A 23,914-nucleotide genomic window follows, 5' to 3' on the forward strand; every position below is an offset into this window, starting at 1 on the left:
GCTTACAGTATAACTCACCTTGAGATGACTATGGTTGTGATCTGTCCCTATAATGAATAAACATGAATTGAAATTAAATAACTGTGCAACTGAAAGACACTATATGCTGACCAAATATTATCAACATCTATAAAGACCAATAAAGGATAAGTGAAAATTTAACAAATTCAGAAGAGATGAGAGAAAACAATGTTTGCAAGTGTTATGAGTTTTTACATTATACAGTTTGTCCACCAGAGGACAAACTTCGCTGTTTTAAAACCACATTCCACAATAAAGTTAAATTCGATTCAATTCAATTTTATTGATATAGCACCAAATCACAACAACAGTTGCTTCAAAGCGCTTTATACTCTAAGGTAAACCCTACAATAATACATACAGAGAAAAAAACCCCAACAATCATATGACCCCCTATGAGCAAGCACTTTGGCGACAGTGGGAAGGAAAAACTCCCTTTTAACAGGAAGAAACCTCCAGCAGAACCGAGCTCAGTGAGGGGCGGCCATCTGCTGCGACCTTGGGGTGAGAGAAGGAAAACAGGATAAAGACATGCTGTGGAAGAGAGAGACAGAGATTAATAACAAGTGTGATCCAGCAGAGAGGTCTATTAACACATAGTGAGTGAGAAAGATGACTGAAAAGGAAATACTCAATGCATCATGGGAATCCCCCAGCAGTCTACACTAGTGATGGGAATTCTGGCTCTTTTTAGAGAACCGGCTCTTTCGGCTCAACTCACTAAAAAGAGCCGGCTCTTTCAGCTCCCAACCGGCTCTTCAGGTTGTTTTGTTGCTTTAATTAATTTATTATCAACAACAATATACAAAAAGGAATTACTAATGTAAAAAAACATGGTTTTTAGTATATGTTTACATATAAATATATATGGTGGCCCCTAGAGACAAAGCACGTACAAACTCCAAAACACATTGCTAGCGTTAACTGAACTTCCAAAACAGAGCTACCTAGATCACTTAAATTATATAATTGAAAGCATGTGTGTATTGTTTGTGTATTTATACACAAGCACTCACATATATTCAAATAATTTAAAAAAAATTTCATTTACCTGTTACTACCACACACCAAATCCGGTCGTTGGTACTTCCTGGCTTGTGTAGCCACTAGGTAACAAAAGCTCAACACTGCCCATAGCATCCTGAAGCACTTCCGTTGTGTTTTGGAGTTTGTACTTGTTTTGGAGGTTTCACATGCTTTGGAATTTGTATGTGCTTCAGAATTTGTATGTGTTTTGGAATTTGCATTTATGTTGGAGTTTTTACGTACTTCGGAGTTTGTACGTGTTTTAGAGTTTGCACGTGCTGCTTCTAGGGGCCACTGTAAATATACTTTTATTTATTCACTCCACATAAAATGTAATAAATAAATCATATAATACAAAAACCAACTATTTCCATTTCAACTTTTAACTATTTCAATTTTCAGCTTTTTCCTTTTAAACAAATTTAAAGTGAAACAACACAAAACACTGCAAACCACAACACAATTAAATATAAATTAAAATATGAAAACAAAAAGAACATGCATATTCTCTGTCATATGGGCCTGCATGAATAAACTTTCTGAATCCTTTATCATCTGCAACTGAAAATAGTTGTGGATGATTACTATACCTTTCTAATGTGATGTTCTTGTCCCTGGCTCTATTTTCTCTCCCTTTCCCTCCGCTCTGTTCCTACCTACCGCCCCTCCCCCCTCTGCTCAGCGCAAGCACAAGGCTCGCGTGCGGAGTGAAGCGGAAAAAAAGTGCGAAAGAGAGGGTGAGAGAAAGAGAGAGAGAAAAAAACGCGTCCAATAAGGAGTTGGTTCGCGTCGTTCACAAAGATTCGGCTCTAAGAGCCATTTCGTTCGCAACCGACACATCACTAGTCGACACCTATTGCAGCATAACTAAGGGAGGATTCAGGGTCACCTGGTCCAGCCCTAACTATATGCTTTAGCGAAAAGGAAAGTTTTAAGCCTAATCTTAAAAGTAGAGATAGTGCCTGTCTCTTGAATCCAAACTGGAAGCTGGTTGATGTAACATCACTGAAAAGTCTTTTAATGACAGGCGAACAGCTAGCTAGCTAGCTAACAACAAAGTAAGAGTAAATACATGCAATTGAAGTAAAATTAACCAAACAAATAAATAAAAAGTAAAAATCAGCTTGATGCAAGATGATTTCATGAATTATTAGATGAAATATTGCCTTTTTGTTAACCTCTGGGCTTAATTGGAAGGATTATTGAAAGGAAGGATTGGTGCTGTAGAACTTCAGCTAAACATTAGTAATCGCCTTGTTTATCTGTTTTCACAGTAAAAATAACCCATGTAGAGAGGTTGTGACAGTGTCACAGCTTTTGCCAAAGACATATTCCTGTTTTGTTTGCTGAAATCTGAAAACAGCTCCTCATGGCAGTCTTTTTCTTTTTTTTCTTTTCCTGAAAGCACTTGACAGCTTTGTTTGTGAAACATTTAATTGTGTTCCCATCAGTTATTTTAAGAAGATGTTGATTGTTTACAGCCTTTCTTTGTTTAATGGCCCCTAACATCATATCTCAGTGACTAAATTACTGATAATCCTGCCATGAACTACAGCTTTAGAACCCAGGCAATGTAGCATCTTTGCATCTCTCCTTCACTTCACTTATCTACTCATGATCCTGTTTCTATTTTAAAACCTTTGCAATCTAGTTCAAGTCAAAAAACAATAAACAGCATACGTAAGACATGTACACTGTAAGACAGATCCTAAATATACATAAGTGATAAACTACCAGAGGACTTATTAGAGAGGAAGTCTGCAAGCCACTGCACTCTTGTGATATTGACACCATATCACATGCATAGCGACACAGTGGGAAGAAATGTGGAAGAAAAGCGAGAAGTGAACTTGGCCCAAATTCTGAACTGTCGTGCATGTGAGTCATGCTGAATATTGCATAGTCAGAACTGCTGTGATGGCAAACATGGCTCAAAGTTATTTCGGCATGCAAGCTAGAGGACAATTATTATAAGGGAAGAGGGAGAAGCGGGGAAGGAGTGAGAACATTAATGAATAGATAAACTGCAAGATTTAAATCTGTAAGAGTTAAATCCGATTTTAAAAATCTTTATTTTGCTTGAAAATGTTAATAGCCATCAGATGCATTTATTTTAACTCTGAGTGGCATGCTGACTGTATAACACTAAGACTTAAGTAAATATTAATTAGGTAAATAGTTATGTTTTTAAAAAAACGCACTCCAATTATATACTCGGCCCCTGAAAGTCACATTCACCTGGCCATTTGCTACCCCAGCTCCATCTCCCCAAAAAACTAAAATCCTGAAGCCTCCCAACCCCAAAAACAAATTCAAATCCATACACTGTTTTCTATTGTCCAGGATGGACACTGCCTTTTGCTCTATGTCACCTGGGATAGACTGTCCTGCAACCCTGAATATAATACAGTAAGAGGTCAGAAAAATGGATGGATGGATGGATTTAAGCTTTTTGGATTTAGATCAGAAACCCAAACAAAATAATTCATTTGATTTTATTCATTATTTGTCTTTCAAATACAATTTTTCTTTCAATATAGTGTTGTATCCCTTTTGGGGGTCTTTAGAGGTGTGACGGCGCATAAGCTGGAAGGCTAAGAAACAGAAGACAGCAAAAGAGAGAGACAGATGGTTGAAAGTCAGGAAGAACATGCTGAGAAACAGAGGTCAAAAGGAGAATGCATGGGTACAGAAAAGTTAGCTGTGCTGAATGAGCAGAATAAGCACAGAAAATACATAGAAGCCTAAATAGTGCCAAAAAACTGGGGTTTATCAGACTGCCTGGGAATACTTTCAGAAATCTCCCAGAGTTCTGAGCAATGGTGAAGTCTGGAGAAAGTGAGGGATCACAGGGGGATTGTGGGTAATATGCCAAGGAAGCGAACTAACTTTTCTCTGGTGTCAGCACATCTTCTGTGGAGACTGATCTATCTCCCTCTCATTGCTACAGGATGACACACATGGCAGGAGAGGTAGAGTCTACACATAAGCTGCTTTTTGACAACACACACCCATACGCACAAGCAAAGAGCGCCACACTCATGACATGCCAGCTCGCTCTGTAATTCTCTCAGTGTGATTGTGACCACAGCTGCAGAGGAGTATTACATAAAAGCAAAGACCTTCAGTAGTTCAACTGACTGCACAAACCACTGCTTTATTTATGGCCATTAAACACTCCGCAGTTGGAACAAACTGAAATGTTTTAACACATCAAACTGACCCTGATATGATTTTTAAAGGTTTTACTTATTGGTTATCGTCATTGCTCCTACACAGAAAAGTCTGGATTGTCTGCACAATGAAGTACGTTTGATTTAATGTAATGCCCAATGACAAATGATCTCATTAGTTTTCTTCACCACAAGAAGGAGACATTTATCTTGAACATATCTAAAAACGGAAAACAATATGCAGATTCAGTGTTATGTATTTCATGTCCAACTACATAAAAGTTTCTTATGACCTCTCCTTTTTGAATTGCCTGAAAAACATTTTTTCTTCTCTTCCTGACATATAATTTTTCATTTATATGTTTAAAGTAACAAGTCTTGCAGACTTCAAATTAAAGTGGACATCGCAAAATCAATTATTTTGCTTTTCAACAAAATATTATGCCCCATAAAACACGAGAAAACTTTCCAAAGAAAGTAAAAGCATGGCTGAATGTGCTTTTTTAAAAACTTTTTTTTCAGCTCACAATGACATCAGAAGAGCATCATACTACCACCTCCAGCTAGAACAGAACCTTTGCCAAAGCCTAAGACCTCACGAACACACTTTGCATGATATGGGACTGAGACCATTCAAGTAAAAGTTGCACCTTTTAAAATGAGTTACTTTTCAACAATAAGGCATTTCAGAAAGCATGAGTTTCCGTAAAAGTAAATGTTTTCCATTTCTGGTTTGCACTGGACTTTTTCACGTGTATTACCACCCAATGTCTTCCATGCAAACTATAGGCAGCTGCAGCAATCAAAAACAATTTTTGGATGTGGCACCCTGTTTGTAACCAATTTCACCTTGCGACAACTAGAAACCTCCAGGAACCCTTTTCCGGGGTCGCTGTCCAATCTGTGGGCCTAATCTTAGATGATATTTGGTAACCATGATGCTAGCTAGAAAGGTACAGCCTCGTTCTGGAATGGGTGTGGCAAGCAGCAACTCATTTGCATTTAAAGCAACAGACGCTAGAGCAGACTTAAAAGCTAGGGATGTACAGATATCCTGGAAGTATTTGTATTATGAGCTGAGATTTCAATGATTCTCGGGAAATGTGAGTCTAAAATGAACCTGTTGTAAAATAACTGTGAAAAAGCCAGTCTTCATTGCAGAATACGTAATGCTGGTGTTTGAACACACGAACCACTAATGAAGGTAGCGCATTATTTATATTTTTGCAGTATTATGAAAAAAGTGTTTATAGCAACATTTTGCCAATGTAAACAGAACATTTTATACTGCTGCATCTTCTCATTAACAGACTAATTAACAAAGATATGTGTTCGCTTGTCTGTGTCTAATCTGCAGTTTTTGTCACTTCCTGTTTCCCACGCTGTCAAACCGAGTGCTCTTCTCATTATTCTGATAATCATCTTGCCAGACTAATGTAAGTCAATCAGTATCTTTAAAATGCAGCTCAGTTCTGTCATTCACGCACCTTATCCCAGACGCTCAGAAAGCCTCATCCAAGTTATCATCGTCCATTTGCTCCAATATCAGCGTCAAAACTCTGGAGGTCAGTGATCTCTCGTTATTGAAATAAAGTAGTCACAGGAAATGCAGTGTCCTAGTAAGTGAGCAGTCAGAAACTCTTTCTCAAAAAGTTATTTCTTAAAGACAACAATGTTAATAAGAGGAAAAACTGTAAAACTCAATCTTAAATTCATAATTTAAAACAGAAATTATGTTTTATCCAAATAGCAGATTAGTTCATTATCAATTTTTAACTTTTTAATTTCACATTTCTACTTAATTGTGACCAGTTGCATTATAGATAAATAACAATGCATTACTTGGCCTTTCATCCACCCTCATAGTGACTAAATTGTGATGCTGCAGTCCTATTACAAAAAGGGTTTGCAGAGCCTGAGTTGCAGAGTTTGTCTCCTACAGTACCACTACTGTATTACTGTAATTGCTCCACACAAGCACATATGATTAAAAGTCAGGGATCAGCGGTATATCAACCACAAAATGACCCATCTGGATTTGACGGTCACTCCGGGTCAGTGGGTGCAGTAAACGGAATAACAAAACGGGTATTTTCATCTCCTTCTAAGCTCTAATCGGGCCTTGTTTTCTCCTCCTCCTCTTCATCCTCTCATCTCTACGCACTCGCCGCTTTTGTTCGAGCTAAATCTGAACACATCAGACTAATGCTACAAGACGTATCAGCCGGCTCGGTGGAAGAAAAGACACAGGAAGAAAGGGATGATTGATGATTCCCCTTCCCCTCCCTCATCTTTCTTCATGACATTGAAAAAAAAAAAAAAGGCACTGATTACAAAAAAAAAAAAAAAGGAGACTTAAATACTATGTTAACCATCAGCGAGTTTTCCCAGAGTCATAACTGCATGCGTCTATCTTCGATACTTGCATTATAGCCTTTGTGGAATGAACAGGCACAGAGCTGCGCTTTATTCAATTAAAGTCCCTAGGGGGCGCAGCGGCAAATGAACTGCAGCCTAACAAACTCCCACCACTACACATCACCCTGCTAATCAGGCAAAGGCAACAAAGCACACACTCTCTGACATTTTCAATCTCGCTGCATTGATATCTGAGCTTTACTGCTATCGTGCAAACAGAAACACACAAACTCAAAAAAATAAAATGCTTAATTTACACAAGCCACAAACAGAAACAAAATATGTGGTTTGACTTTATTACCAGTAAATTAAGAAACTTAGTTGAAGGCAACTATATCAATAACACTAACCTTTCAGCGTTATCATATATCACCATGTGAGTTGGCTGTAATATCAGGTGAAGTACGCGCACACACACACACACACACACACACACACACACACACAGAGAATAAAGTCTAAAGAACTGTGTATTTTAAATATCACATGCTGCATATCTAAAAAAAAAAAACTAAACAAAAGAACAAACCCCTTCTCTACACACTCACTAATAATTTTGCTTTTGAGGAACATGTTTACTCGTGCTTGTAAGCGCTACACACAGGATGGGGAATCTGCTGTAATAGCGCTGAATGCATCTCTGTCTCCACAGGGATGAAAGCCTCATTCACATGAGAGGCTCCATTAACCTCCGAATCAGCTGCTTCGGTATTACATCCTCTTCACACAAACATTCCTGCATTAACCTACACGGTTTTTCAATGAATGGTTTCTCATCCTGTGCGCCATTATATTGCAATTTGAAGTCCCCGTACACCCACACAGGCACTTTAAGTTATTTTGGCTGATTATAGTTAATCTCACACTTATGCTGGGTTGAACTGCAATGGAAGTCAGTAATAAACTTGGAGTAGTTATCCAGGTTATTTGGTTCCAAGCTGCCTTGCCATAACAGATTCAAGTGAATAGAAATTATCCTGGGAGGAACCATAATCAGGAAAAATAACTTTTTATTTATTTGTACCGGAGCCATGTAGAAGGTTTAACCCTTGGAAACAATGTCAAAATTCTGCCAAGGCGCAGAATTTTTAGGAATGGCAGCGGATCTGGCGCTTCTCTGAGGTGTGCCAGATTTAACACAGCGTGTGTGTCACTGTGTGTGTATGTGCATGTTTGCAGCACTGTGACAGTAGTGGGAGGAAGGAAGTCACACACCATCTCATCTTCCTTGAGCGTCTGTCCCTTAGGTTGGCTGGTTATATAACTGATGTCAAGACAGAACGCTGGCCACCTCTAGGGAGGTATGTGGCACGAAATTGTAGTTACACAGTACCTGCTGCCTTGTGCCAGCCCTGTGATGAAGCCTGCACAGGTAGAAATAATGTATCTTATTGTATTAGCCTTGCACACTTTCAGTCCAATTTATTACTTTCGTCAATTAGATCAATATTATACCACATTTAAATCTGAAGCAATAAACCTATCTTTGTTTTTATTTATTTTGTCTTTAAGTATATTTTATACCTGACTAAGGCTTAACAGCTGTATGATGTACTTTCAATGCCTGAATAAGTTGTAAACATGCTATATAAATACACCAGATGTGGGTATGCGTCCTCAGTAAGGCTTTGCTCTGTCCTTCACACAGTTTCCCACCACAGTGGGAGAGTTTCTGTACAGGCTGTGTTTTTAATATTCAGCGCTGTCTGACTTCCAGCCCTCCTCGTCTGCTCTGTGCTCTTGACGCAATTTCTGTATTTTTAGCATAATAGAGAGGAGATCCCTTTCTTGGACACTCGTTGGATACTTCGAAAACAGGATGGCGCACGTCTTCTAGAATCACAGCTAGAATGTCTATCTCTCTATCTATCTAAATCTAAGCTAAACATCTAAGCTGTGATCTTTTCAATATTGCACTTCATTTACAATTTAACTGACGGTGCTGAAAAAAACAAAAACCCAAAGAGAACCCTTTTGAAGAAAATCCAGTTAAAAGGCCGCACATTTAACTGTGCCGTCGAATTTCACCATCAAGGGCAAGGCTCTGAATATTTGAACACCACACCAGAGGCAGTGCAGAGGCTCAGAAAGGTGCTAATCTTGTCAGAGCACTATGATCACCATGATTATAGTGACACTCTCTCAATCACTAGGCCTGTAATAACGCTCTACCCCTTCATCCCTGTAAGGCTTCCCTTCTCTTCCACCTCACTCACTCTCTCTTTGTCTTGCAGGCAGACAGGCACCCACGCACAGACACATGCGCACACATGCACACAAACACACAAACACACAGACAGACTGTGTGTGCATGGGTCAGTGCGGCACCGGTGGCTGCAGACTGGAACAGAGGTCGGCCGCACCCTGCTATTATCCCCAGAGACCTGTTCAGTTTAAAGGCAGTGCTGTGGCACACTGAGTGACAGCTCAATGGAAGGCCCGCTGGGAGCTTACAAGCAGGTGAGGAGTCAGACAAACCAGAGGGAGAACACACACAGAGGGACATAGTGCAGACACACCGGCAAATACACACCTACACACCGGCAGACACATAAACATCAATGCTCCTAGTTGGCTGTGAGTTAAACAGGCAAGGGATAAAACTGTCAAATGCAGTGGGAAGCACACATACATGCAGGGACACATGACTACACAAACACACACATGCTGAGTATGGTAATAAGGCAGTCATGTTCTTCAGGGATGGAGCCAGTGGCCACAGAGAGAGAGAGAGAGAGAGGAAGCAGCTGGCTGTTAAAATACTTCCCCTCCTAGCACTGTAATTTCCTCCCAGAGGCACACCTGGCCAACACTCATTCACACATACGTACTGTATGCGCGTGTGTGCTTTGTGTATGTTTGCGCACAGTGCATGCATGCATGTGTGTTTTCGCATCTGCGTATGTGTTTCTTCTTTAGTTCTGCTTGACTGCGCGCGCCTGTGTGTGTGAGTGTGTGTTTATGCTGTCACTAATGTTCACGGCTGATTCAAAGTGGATCCCTGCTGCTCAATATAACACCCATATTATTATACAGCATTACAAGTTATTACAAACACGAGGCTCATGTTACAGAGGCAGCTATTGGCACAAAATCTGAGACTAGTATCTTTTTTGGAAAAAAAAAAAAGAAAAGCCTGCAAAACTATTGTTAGAAAATTTGGGTATAAATAAAAAACTCTTAATTCAATGGTTTCCATTTACAGCTCTCTATATTTATTTTGGACAGCTAGCTTTAGTTTTGCCCCTATTTAAAAACAGTGAGGTTTTTAAATTAATAATTTTTGCTGCCAACTTTGGGGTTTCCCTGCTTTAGATGCCCAGCCTTGGAAAATGACTTTGTTTACACAGGTTACATATGGTAAAGGTTCTCCTCTAGAACCGCTTCTTCCAGAAGGGACACATGTTTGGTACTAGATGTTCTGGTTTATTTTGGTAGTTTGAGCAATTCTGGTTGTGAGCTGGTAGAGAGAGACTAAGGAAGAAAACGGTGGCTGTGGCTCAGGTGGTTGAGTGGGTCAACTATCAGTCGGTAGATCCATCCCTGATTCCTCCGTGTGCTAAAGTATCCTTGGCCAGTTGCCCCAGTTGTGACAGTGCAGGTACTTCAACTTCCTCCATCAGGTCAAAGACAACAATTAAGTTAAGCTGACTTAGGTTGATCCTAAACTGGCTGAAGGTAAGAATGTAAGCGTGAATGGTCTGACATCATTAACCATTTCTGTGTCCAAAGGTTCCTTTGGTTCCCCAAAATGAAACAAACACTGAAGCTCGAGAGTTAAGAATTCTCCAAATTCTTACAGCTCCAATAAAATGATCAGTGTGGCTGTTCTCCCAGATGTTGCAATAAAATCTAGCATTCAGGCACCCATAAAAGAGGCTTTACAAGGGTTTAGCAGAGTTAGAAATTAGCAGGAACTTAACTCATTAGTTTCCATCTAAAGGTGCTGACTTGTTCTAAAATAAATAAATACATAAAATGTACAGCTCTCCTATCACTTTGAACGCAAATAAAGACACAAAACTTAACAACAGGAATGCTTGGAGAGTTTTGAACTTGGGCTAGCTAACGTATAATAATGTGCTATCTGCTATGCTAGCTACAATGTTGCTACCTGCTATGCTAGCTACAATTCTATGCTTAGGCTAATATAAACACAATATAAGAACGATGTAAAACTAGGGTTACATTTTTCCTCAATAAAAGTTTAGGGTCATCAATGAACAGAGATAAAAAACCATCATACAGCAGGAAGAACTGAAATGGAGCAAATCTCACCAGATAACACCGGAGATCATCCCACAACATGAGATTAGTCATAAATTTCTCCATGGTTTGGATTACGCACTGTGAGAAAGTTGTGGTCTTAGCAAATTATCAACAGTGTTAAGTGTTCAAATATTTGGTGTTTCAGACACCGTCAGCCCTGTGGTTACACAATGAGTTTTTAAGGATTTAGCTTAAACACATGCTTCACAGGAACGGCTTCTGTTTTTAGGGGCTTGTTTTTATTAAATAAAATAAGACATAAATCATGACAACATGTTAAAAAGACAAAAGCCTTAATGAACTGAGTAATAGCTTGGAGCCAGAGGGTTGGTATGGACTTATACAAGCAGATGGGGAAAAGTTTAAAAATGGGACTTTGGTTGTGTGGAAGTCGTTTTTTTTTCTCTTCATGCATTTAAAGCTTGTGGTCTGAAACAAAGGGGTTAAAAATGACTCAAGCAAGAGAGAATGTGACCTTCCCAGCATTTCACGTAGCTATTTGGGATTTCCATCAAGAGGCACGCCATAATGCAAAGTGTCTGCTGGGGCCCCGGTTACACGCTGAAGATGAGTTCAGGCCATTTATGAGTTGCGTGTGCTCACATCTCTAAGTGCTTAGTCATGAGTCGCCTCTTAAAACCCTTGCACCATATGACTATCCATGTGTCACACCGGCAGACGGAGAGGTGGGGGCAACAGTGGTGGAGGGGATGCAGTTTAAGGAAATAAAAAAGGAGTAAAGTGAGAGAGTTAGGCAAAGAAAGATATACAGAGAGAGAGCGGGACCCGAGGGAGCCTCCTTCATTTTCTGGATGTGGGAGGCAGACATTAAGCTACAGTGACTAGCACTACTGGCCTCTGTCTGACCCTCTCCAACTTCCTCTTAGCTCAGGCCAAGACTGACACGTCATCGTATCGGCGCTGTGCAACGTGGCGCACACGAACAACACAACAGCACCAATCTAACAACAGCTCACATCAGCCCTGAACGTTAAAGCGGATTAGGGTACAGCACAAAACATGCGAGAACACAGAGAATATCACCGCCTGCGGGGTAAAACAAATGTAGGCTTTGTATGCATGTATAAAGCCCCGTGTAGCTGCCACAGCCCTTCGCCAGCTAATTGCAGGCATTTCCCCCCAAGGTTGCAGGGAGCCTTTCTGCCTTGAGAACAAAATATCAACCTTGGGAACGAAATGTCAGGGAAAACACAAGAGCTGCAATTAATTACATTTATATTATGTATATAAGTACAAAATAAAACCAAATGATACCACGCAAACAGAATGTTAGGCTACGTTCACACTGCAGGTCTTAATGCTCAATTCCGATTTTTTGATCAAATCCGATTTTTTTGTCTGCTCGTTCACACTACAAATAAAATGCGACAGCAAACGCTCTCTAGTGTGAACGCTCAAAGCGGCCCGCATGCGCAAAAGAAGATGTCACACACAACGCGCTCTGTTTAGACCCAGAGCAACAGTATTGTTTGACTGATGGCCCTTAATATAAAGACTTCGGTCTTCACGTTTCCCAATTTTTGCTTTAAGTTATTTTGTTATTTACATAATAATGTAAATAACCTAATAATGATCCTTATTGCCGTTTAAGAGAGGAGCGGTGCTTCAAAGGATAGCTGTAGATTTCTGTCAGAATCTGCAGATTATACAGTACAAATAAAATGTTTACGTTGTCTTCCCAACAGTTTCGCTGACATCTACACTGGATGGCCAGGAAGCGTTCGCGATGTCTTCTCGGGCGCTTCTCTGGCGCTGATAATTGGCTTCAGTCTTGTGTCGGTGACGTAAAAGGCGGATTTAATGCGACTTGACCGTTCAAACAGCAGTCGCTTTCTAAAACATCGGATATGTATCGGATTCAGTACCACATACGAAAGTGACCCAGATCGGATTTGAAAATATCGGATTTGCGCCGTTCACACTGTCATAGCATGATTGGATATGGGTCGCATAGGGTCAAAAAATCGGATTTGATGCGCTTTCGCCTGCAGTGTGAACGTAGCCTTAGAGCAATGCATCATCTAAAGCAATAGATCCGATGTAATTAAGTAATAATGCAGGATACAGTAGCATTAATAAAGAATATTTATGTGAGATTCAGGCACATGTAAAAGAGTTTGTGAAGAGCGTTATGGGGAAAAAGCCCTCCAGTAGTCCATCTGTTTGGGCATGTCTCAGCGCCCTGGACAAACACTGCAGTAGCACTAAAACACATGCTTGCATGCATGCAGCTGGAGGAACACATGCACAGACAGTCCTGCCTCCAAAGACTAAACATTCAACTACAGCCTTATAGGCTGGCCTCTGGAATTTGTCTGGGGCATAAAGTAAGCAAAGCAAAGTCAAACTCTGTATAAGAGAGCAGACGATTAAGGAAAATTAGCTGAACAGAAGGGCACTGACCAAAAACCAGATAAAATGAGATAAAATGAAATTACTGGGGAGGAAGAAATGCCTTATTAAAAGATGGGGCTCTGCCCGCCCAGCAGTAAAAAAAAAAAGAAGACAAATACGGCAATCCTTTGCTTTTTTATTGCCCCAGCAATTAATTGACAAATGTGTCACATTAATAATAAAGCTCGCTCTCTCCACTTTGGACATTGATTTACACCTTCCTCAGCTTATGGTGTAAGAAAGTGATCAATCTCACTCCTCCTTCATCTCCCTCTCTCTTTCTTGAGCTCCACTATTACCTTGCTAAATATAACTTCCTTCCCTCTGTCTTTAGCCAGGAAATGAGTCCAGCATTCATTATCTGGCTGTGAATTACACAAGCCTGGCATAGGAGATCTTCAGAAATGATTGATCTATTATTAATTAATTTGCTAATGTCCTCGATTGATCTACAGGTGGGGAGTGATTGTCTGGGAAAGAGAATATGAGGGGGATACAAGAGGAAAGTAAAAAGAAGAAGAAGAAGAAAGAATTGATTTATTTTTAACCTGAGGAAGGTGGAGAGAAGAAGAATCTGTGTGTAAGATCTATACTGCATTTCTTGTATAGCGCTGAGCGATATGATGCAACAACTGGAAGGTAAACCTTGTGTTTACATAATGTTGTGGTCTAGAATAGCTAGGACAAAAATGATAAAAAGGAAAAAAGAGAGAGAAACAAAGAGAGCGATCCACATCAAATGCTACTGGGAGCAGCACATGCCTGCTCGTCTGTCTGTCTGTCAGTCTGTCTGTCCGCTTAGCCTTGAAAATCCCAGCACTCAAAGCCAGACGACCACAGAACTCATGCCCACGCCACACACGCACACAGACACAAACGCGCACACACACACACACACAAACGGGCTCGCACAGTAGCCTGTTCTATCCTACGCTATTGATCTGCACCCCACTCTTCATTAGAAAGAAAGATTCAAAGGCAAGAAGGAGCAGTGAGACGTGTTGTGTGTGCCTATGTGTAAGGCTAAGTGTAAACGTATGATCAAGGGAGTTGTGTAAGCTGTGTGTGGTTGTATATGTATGTGATTCCATAAAGTTCTTCTTTCTTTCTTTCGTTTTTGTAAACCCATATGCATGTGTGCATGTATGTATGTGGATGTACTGCCAGGTATCAGTAACAGTGGGAGCAGATCTGTGTTACTCTAATGCAGTCTGTCCTCACTGGGTGTTCCTATGGAAACTCTCTCTCTCTCTCTCTGTATATTATTAGACATTCTTGAGTCAACTGCTCAGAATAGGAAGACACAGATCTCATCTATTGCAATGCACTCAGTATAAAGTCCTTCAGCTCACACCTGAACTGCGCGGCAGCTTAATTTCCTTGAAATTATTTTCACTTTTGCGATCGTGGGAGATACTGACTCTTGAACTGGTCAGTTTATTAACTTGTAGACATCAGATCAATGAGAGCAACTGGAGGGTCACGTCTACTGACTCGGGCCTGAGGCGTGCAGAGCAATAGCGGCGCTCTATTTTCTGGTAATTTTTCGATTTTTGTTTGATTAATTCTTTTAGTAATAGCACAAAACAAGAAGGCCTTGTGAAAAAAATACTCACATACCTCCAAACAAAACAAAAACAAACAAATTTAATACTAGTAGGTTTTTGTAACATGTAACAGACTAATTAGTCCAGTTCTTTTTTGCAGACTTTTTGCAGTTCCTTTGATTTAGATCTGCTAAATAACAAACAGTATTTCTCACACGACGTTAAAGAAAGAAGCTTTCCCAGCAGATTCTGACAATAATGCGTGCTTTACATTTGCTTTAGTCAGTATATGAATGACTAACTATAAACAGGTGTGTTTATTGAACCTTTTTACAATTAAAATAAAGAAATAAATAATCTGAATCAATTTGTATATTTGTTTCTATTTGTTTAGTTTATGTTAGCATATAAGGAGGTTAGGATTATGGCTTGATGATGTAGACCTTTCAAAAACTCATGTATCTAAAACCTTCAGCTCTTTTGAATAGTATTGTATCTGTGGTTCAGAACAAACTCAGTGAGATTGGAAAAATTTCAAGCTAGATTCAAGGTCAACAACAACAGAGCACGACACGGCAGTGGAAAGAGTGAAGTTTCCACAACGATCTATGTAAATATGAGTTAACACAAGCTAGTTTACTCCAACTGCAGGTACCAAGCTGGGATCAGTGGGAAGGTTGCATCAGTAAAGGTTTTTTAAACCCAACCCCCACATGAACCATCATCTTTTTTGCATTATTTTATTGCTAAATAAGGTTGACCACTCATCAACCTTTAAAAAGAAACCTTTTTGCATCTAAATGTGTTTGAAAATTTAATATGGTTGAAGGTCATTGTCAAACAACATATTAATAGCATTCTTCTGAGTGGTCAAATGACCATGAACAAAGAGCAACACACTGCCAAGGTACACAGACTAGTATTACCAGAATAAACATGTTTATAGCATTTATGTACAGCTATGCGTAAATTATGTTTCTCATGTAATCACAGGGTTATTGTGTTGCACATTGAGCCTCCGGACAGCCAAAGCACCGCAGCTGTGCAATGTTCAACTCCACCGATTGATGGAGTTCAAACAATTTAAGACTAACTTCTTCTTTTAGTTGCTGCATTGTCTGGCAATAAATTTACATTTATATCATAATATTCAGAATATTGAGTATTTGACTATATACTCATCTTCCCTTCCTCTAATTCGTGAGCTGACACAACATGGGAAACCTTTATATTTTGCTCGCCAAAATGACATCCATACCTGTTGTTTCAGTTTATTGATTTCATCTGTAGAGTGGAAAATGGAGGCAATCGCGACGAGAAACAAAAGACTTAAGACGCAGCTGTCAATTATTAAGGGAGCCAAGGCAGTGCATAATTCTGTACAGGAACACAGAGGGTGGTACCTCACCAGTCACACATGTGTGTCTCCATATGTTACTCCTTCCTCACTGGAAAATTAGTGCAGTGACAAGATGTGTTTGAGGGTGTGTAGGTGTAATCTTTTTGACAGTGAGGCACGCTCGCACTGTGACTCACTGTCTTTGCACACAATAGTTTGATATGATTATATAACAAGGTGAGCGTTAGGGAAGAGTTTATTTAATGGGAGAACAGCTTGGGTTGTGCTTCAGCATATATTGTTGAGAACATAACCATGGCACAACTAACACTTGCACGACTTATCCAGGTTTAAAATTTAGTGTGAATGACCTGCACTTAAGTTGGAAGTCAGTGTTACTGAATAACTTCCACGTGTGGCTAGCTCCGATATAAAAAGAGAGGAGAGTGTAGAGCTGAATCGTGCCTAAAGAGCTTCAAAAGTAGAGGACAGTGCGATGAGAACTACAGACTAACCTCTGGAGTGGTAGTCGTTCGCTGCGCTGCTGATGGGCACTTTCTTAACGGCTGAAGAGCGATAGACGATGTGTGTCCTTCCTCCTCCCCCCTCCTCCTCCTCTTCTATCACTCCATCGCCCCTCTCGACTGGCTCGATAAAAAACTCCTCTCTCTCTGTCTTGATCATACCGGCCTGAAAAAGAAACATGACTCATTATATCATAGTAATACTTATCAGTCGCTAACATGACACCCAGCTTCTCCTCATCCAATATGTGCCTCCATCCCTCACCTCCCTGATAATTTAAAGAAAGAATCGAAGGAGAAGAGAAGGGGAGAGCGGTGATCGCTCCTGGGGCCCCCGCAGAGGTCCAGAGTGACACCTGGCATCTCAAATGGCCAACACAAGAGCAGGAGATGAGACTGTCCCACTCCCATCCTCCGCTAACACATCCTGTCAGGTAATTCCCCACATCCCTTGTGCACACACTCACACAACACACATCAGCCATGCTCACTGGGAATGTGCATGTGAACAGGGGTGAGGAAGAAGAGGTGGTGGCAAGTAAAGAAGAATACCCACAAAACACACACACAAAAGGGGGTTGCGTACACATACATGGGGAAAACAGGCACTGGGAAAATTGCCCGTCACTCTCTGTTATTCCATCTGTCTGTTTAAGACAACTGGTAATTACCAAGGCAACGCACTGCTGTAGAGGAAAGAGAACACACAGAGAGGATTGCGAGGCTTTTGAGAGGAAGAGAGCAAAAGAAAGAGGGTGATAAATGAAGGGAAAACATTGATACGATCAGCATGTGCCTGTCGGCTTTTCTCTCCGCTCTGACAGGAGAAGGAAAATATGACGAACAAGCTGAAGACAGGAAAGTGAGCTGATGATAGAAAAAAAAACATGCGTTACAGATGAATGAGGAATAAATAGCTGCGTGTGTACTGTACTGCATAGAGATTAGCTGAAGCAGGTGGAGTCAGAAGCCTTACAATGATACCAACACCTCAAATAAAAACAGGCAGTCTATTAAGCTCTGATAATGTCTGGGGGCGTGGTCAACATGATCTCTTAAAAAGCAGACCCCAAATGCATGTCCCCCTGCAACACAGTGCCAAATTTAAATGCAAAGTATGCCAACAACTGTTACACAATAAAGGCTTATTGAGAAAAGAAGGCTTTTAATCCAATACAAGGGTTTTTAATATGAACAGTTTATATGAAGTGTATTGTAGCGAGTTCCAAGGTTTTTAGTGAAACTCCTGGACAAGCATGCTATCTCATAATAACCTATGTGTTTGTTCCATTGTAAAACTCAAGACTCAAGACACATTACAGTCCAACTGATATAGGATTTGATGATTTTATAATCTGATATATACCTGAATGCCTAATATGGTAAATATGAAAGGTTACAAAGGTCGATCAAGATGTCATTAGATCAATGGAATGAGTACATGACTTAAATAATTAGGCTGGCTCTTCAATGAATGTGCCATGCTACCTTTAAAAAAATGGTGCTAGTTTGGTTTTATATCCAATATAAGATACTGGACCTTTAGAGCAGCGGTCCCCAACCCCCGGGCCTCGGACCGGTATTGGTCCGTGAGTCGTTTGGTACCGGGCCGCGAGAGTTGAGGCTCAGGTGTGAAATGTATGGTTTTCAGGGTTTTTATCGGTTTTCAGTGTTATTTTGTTATCGTTTTTATCGTTAACTCGGTTTTCTTGGGTCTTTTCACGTGTGTTATGAATAAATCTTCTTTTTTTCGATACTGGTACTAGTTTTATTTTGTTGTATTTATCCGCGACACCTTAAAGGCCGGTCCGTGAAAATAATGTCGGGCATAAACCGGTCCGTGGCGCAAAAAAGGTTGGGGACCGCTGATGTAGAGGGACCTCGAAATCCCTCAGTCATAACCAAAAATTAAAATAAGCTTTGTCTGTTTATTTGCTTGGTGTGTTTATTTATGTATTTGGAGAAATTCAAAGCATTTCTGTTTTTGCTTGAGTTTTTCTAGGACATTAGATCATTTTCTTGTGATTTAGTGGACAAATACACACGAATGATGAATTTAGTTGATGCGATGTACAGTGTGTTTTTTGCCACTGCGCTGTATGAATACAACTGATTAGACTTCATGCTGTGTGAGAAAAAAGTTAAATAACACATGCACTACATTTGTCATTATTTCTTTTTCTTATTCAGTGCAGTCTTTAAAAAATCAATTTTATTGGCTACATCTGTATCAGTAATGTCTCTATAGTAGAGTACAGGGAGTCTAAATGCATCAAATCTAAAGAAATATGCTTGGTGGAAAAAAGTATGCGTAGTACTTATTGACTTTTCTATCAGAAATGGAGAATATGAATTTGTATGCTCCTAGTATTCCTCAGAGAGGCTGATTTGAAAGGATATTAGCAAAAGTTGCCCCTTAGAAATTAAAAGGTGCTCTTATTCTTGCTCTCTTCGTTCCTTCCTCTGTCTGCCTCTCTCCTTCACCCTGCCAGTCTGATGCTTTAGTCCCAGAAGGATGTTGACAAGTCACTGACCTGCCTCCCCTTTTCTCTTTTTCTCTTTCTCTTTTCTCGGCTCTCTCTTCCCATCCCTCTATTTTTTCGAGCTATGGTGCAGCATTCTGATTGGATCTGATGGATCTGCGATGGTGCATGCCTTCCCACTCTAGAATACCAAGCAGATGTGAGAGGAGAGCCGTGTCAAAGAAAAAAAGATGACATGTAGGACTGGGAGACATGCTTAGATCAACCAGAGCCCGCATAGTGGGGGTGGAGGGTCAGAGAGAGGAAAATGAGTGTGATCATATAAGAACTGGAGAAAAGCTTTGAGAAAGTGATGTAAATAGACACTATAATAGAATGAACAGTGAAAAGCACCGTCTTTATCTCCTCTAAATCATGGACACCCAAGTCCAAGCCAAGGGGATTAAAGGGAGGCTTGTCCAAATGCTTTGTCCGGATGAAGCAAAAGTTCAGATACAGAGTCATCAAAGCAGAGTCATTCAAAGACACAACTGAAAACCATGTTTGTATGTAGGCAACCTGGACTCTGCTAGCTTTGCTACTCAATTAAGTCTCTCTTATTTGAAATTTCCTTTATTGGTCTTCATGAAAAAATGAGGTGTGTTACTGTTTGTCTCCCTGTTGTGAGAAAAGCTTCAACTATAACACTTGCTATTAGAAACGGAAGCAGGGATTTTCATTTACACAGGGATCATTTTGTTTAACTCCCATGAAAGAAAACAGGAAGAGCATCAGCACATAATTCAGTTTTGTCAATTTCCATAAAACTCACAAATGCTCACAAGTGTAATTTTTAAAACTTTGTAGTCGTAACCTCTGAAGTCTAATGACTTCAAACCACGCTGCTTTGGCAGTCGTTGCTTTCACGTAAAATCTTTCCCGCTTGAATCACACCGATACGCTTAATGGTGAAAGCTGCAAAGAAACGTATCCTTGACTGACACTGCACTACTTTGACTAAGGAGAGTGATTTCTGCTAATTCGATGATCCTTGCAGTAAGTGTTGTGCAATCTGATGGCTCTGCATGACGTGTGGCATTTGGCTGATGGGTAACTTCAATAATAGTGCACAAAAATGTTGTCTCCATTTAAAGAACACTGTTTGCAAATGTCTGTATTCCTCTAAAATTATGTAACATCAGAAACACACATTAAAATGATGTCATCTGGTGATCCGTAAAATCTCAAGCTTCCTGCCAAGTGGATATTCAGCTGCTTTTATGAATTTTTTTCATTTCCTTTGTAATTGCTGTAGCTTAAAAAAATCATCGCCCTATAACTAGTTTTGCCTGTTCGGGGACTGCTCTAGGCTCAGCTGCCTTGCTAGCTGCTGTTCTCTTATTACGGTAAATTCATTGTGCTCCTTTGGGTGATGAGCCTCACGTTTTATTAAGTTTGACATGTTAAAATTTAGCTTATTAGCTTCCCTCCCCTCATGAGGCACTTAACTCTAACAGAATCACTCTCTACATTTCATCATCATCTAAAAACCTTTTATAATCTGTATATTAGATCACACACATAAAGCAACCTTGGGTTTGGGTGAAAAGGTTGGGAATGATCGTGAATTTCACAAGGAGGATTAATATCTTTTTCATCATATGAATGTAAATATATATTTATATATTCACTTTATGATAGCCGTATGTGATAGGGCTGTGTATAGCTGTAGTCCTGGTAGAGTGCCTGTTGGCTGGGGTTCTCTCAAGTGAACGAGATTAAGACTTCACTTTGGTTCTGATCAACAACCAGTGTAGAGCATTGGGACTTCTTAGGTTTCTTTGGTGGGGTATATATATTTTTTATCTGATATAAAAATGTCAAATTGCAAGAAGCAGCATTTACATCCCCTAGTGAACACAACAATGAGACGAGCCCAGGCATGTCTGAGAGCAAGAGCAGTGTGTCAGCTTTTGATGATGATTTAATACCTATAAAGGGAGCTACTCCACAAATTGAAGCGCACTATACTTCGCAAAATATGTACGAAATTTATTCTGACACAATTTTCACCACTTGAGGCAAAAAGATGCTTTCAAGTAAAAGTAGTCTACAAAGGAGGAGATATTAGCAGCTGGTGACGTGCAACCAAAATGCAAACATATGACTTTAAGTGTTGCTGGAGCACTCGTTAATTACATAGTGAGTGCTTATGCACAGTTGATAGATATAATGCGGTGTCACTAATATTATAGTGAGGGTGTGATGGGAGTGTCTGGCAAAGGCAAACCTTCACCTCCTGCAAAACTTCAGCAACATTCCAAGCGAGTCTGGATGCTTCATATTCCCCAATATAACTCGAAAAACTAGATCATGGACAACACAGGTAAAGTTGGCCACCATCCTTAAGAAGCCTTATCAAAATTGGTCAAACCTGTGGGACTCTTGAGAGAACTTACAAGTACTAATGGGCTAAGCAGAATGTGGTTTTGGTGGCTACCAAGGCAAGAACCAGTGTGATGGGATTTCAGTGTGGTTTGGAACAAGAGAAATTCTGTCAGAAAACTCAGAGGGGTGAAGCAGCTTTTAGGCAAAAATGTGTGTGGTGGGAGTGGAAGGAATATTTTGAGGATCTCCTGAATTCCAGTGGCATGCCGTACTTCCATAGAGGAAGCAGAGAACTGAGTTATTCATTAGCTGTTCGGCGGCTGAGGACAGATGAGATCCACCCTGTTTGTCAAAGCTCTCGATTTTACGGCATTGTCTTGATTAGCATGTCTCTGCAATATTGTACTGTCTTATTCTGTCAATGTGTAATAGTTTAGATTGCCACATGTTAATGTGAGTTATCGTTTGCATACAGTGTTGTGAATTTAGTCTGCCATAATGGTTGATAGCTAACTGTCAAAAAAAACAGGCAGGCTGCTGCCATGCTGTCCTTGCTGTTGTTTGACCTCTTTGCAAAGGTCATTGTGTGCACTGTAATTTATTTTAGATTTTTGCAAGAATCTGGATCTAGGGTCTGAGATAGATAGTAACTGATCATCCTGGAAAAATGGACCACATTGTCTTTAAAGGTGAGACATCTGAAATAAATTGCTATCATTTTGAAAAAAAAAATATAGAAACAAATAAAAAGTTAAATCCAAAAAAAGGAAAACTGCTTGTTTCTCCAGGTTCACATCTGGTTTAGAGATTAGTTATTACAGAGCCAAGTAAACGCTGTGTTCTCGGAACACAGTATTTTCTCAGGGAGAAAGTAAATTGAGAACAGGGTCCTCCAAAGGTTTCCTGCTGTTGTGACTACTTTTGCCAGGTTTGAGTAAGAGATAATCTGGATTCACGGTGGCAAACGTGTCTATTGTAGAGATTAGCACACCAGACATATAAACCTACATAGTTCTAAACAACAAGTCCAGTAAAGAAAACCCCAATGAAAAATGGGTGCCATGTCTCCAAATGTGGGGAAGGAAAAACATGGAGACGGGGCTCTATTATTCATGTTTGGGTAAAACATGAGACAGCTAATGGAGCTGGAAGAAATAAAGATCAAATAAAAGAGGCAAAAGCCAAGAAAAAAATAAAAATGAAACATTTTATTGAAATTGAAAAGTACCTGAAGGCATTAAATGTGTAGAAATCTGACACAGAGTCCAAGGACAGAAGGAAAATTAAGGGAAAGGGCTCAGCAGAACAGTAAAGGGGATACGAATGAAACAGTTAAATCTGACCCTTCCAGCCATTCTCTGACCACAGCCCACCACTGAAGGTTTCACATCAACAAGCCTGAGAAAGCACAACCACCTTCATGTCAGAGTTTTTTCCCAATATCCCACCAAACAGTGAGACCCTCCAATTCCGATTCATATGCATCAGTGGACAGCCCCTGCTCGACCTTTGACTCCTAACTAAGGAAAAAAAAAATTCTAGTGAATATCCTACATGAGACATCAGCAGACAACATCATGACTCGGATGATGATGACAATAAGGCGTACAGGGAGGTCATTTCAACCCCGTGTAAGGTCAGACATCATGTCATCTTGACAATCTCCTCAAAAAATGGACAAAGAGCTCTGCATAGCAGCTCTAACCATGTACCAGTCTAGCCAAGCTACAGCCTTTGTGCCAGAAGCCCTGACAGCAACCATGTACAAAGCTCCTGCTTGATGCGTGCTATCTTTAACAATTAAGCGATGGGACGATATGACCCAGACATGTGTTTCAAGTGCTATCAGAAAGGACATTGGGCTACAGACTGCCTTAGCAGGGACAACACTGAGAGACATGCAACTACTCTGACTCAGCTGATGGTTGCAGTAGACCAGGGGTGTCAAACTCAAATACACAGTGGGCCAAAGTTCAAAACTGGAACAAAGTCACGGGCCAACATTAATATTTATTGAAAAAAAAAATCTTCCTCTAGATATAAGAATGAATCTTTTCTTATGGACTCAAACAAGTTTTGCTGAAAAACTGAATATGGAACAAGCAAAGCTTAATACTAAACGATATATATATTAGCTGTATAATACCAGTAGGCCAGCTCTAATAGTAATCTAATAGTAATTTGGCAAATGTAATTAGGCTGCGGGCCAAATTTGGCCCGCGGGCCAGAGTTTGACACCTATGCAGTAGACGGTGCTACACCTACAACACACACAGGTGATAGCATACACACCCTATGCTCACGCTTAGTAACACACGCTATTCCCTACCAA

The 23,914-nt window shown here is 40.2% G+C and overlaps 1 protein-coding gene across 2 annotated transcripts in view; it reads right to left on the minus strand.

Moving 5' to 3' along the window:
• The window catches only part of LOC147337895 (A disintegrin and metalloproteinase with thrombospondin motifs 2-like), a 150,319-nt gene that overhangs the window by 66,830 nt on the left and 59,575 nt on the right, over positions 1-23,914 (minus strand). For both annotated transcript variants that reach the window (XM_086312596.1, XM_086312589.1), the window contains exon 3: positions 16,724-16,898. In XM_086312596.1, the coding sequence (XP_086168722.1) occupies positions 16,724-16,898 (175 nt within the window). The remainder of the gene's footprint in view (positions 1-16,723; positions 16,899-23,914) is intronic.

Source organism: Aulonocara sp. 'chitande type north' Nkhata Bay, linkage group LG2, assembly GCF_057382095.1.
Source record: "Aulonocara sp. 'chitande type north' Nkhata Bay isolate Kocher_YH1m ecotype deep benthic linkage group LG2, A_spYH_male_GT1.1, whole genome shotgun sequence".
NCBI lineage: Eukaryota > Metazoa > Chordata > Actinopteri > Cichliformes > Cichlidae > Aulonocara > Aulonocara sp. 'chitande type north' Nkhata Bay.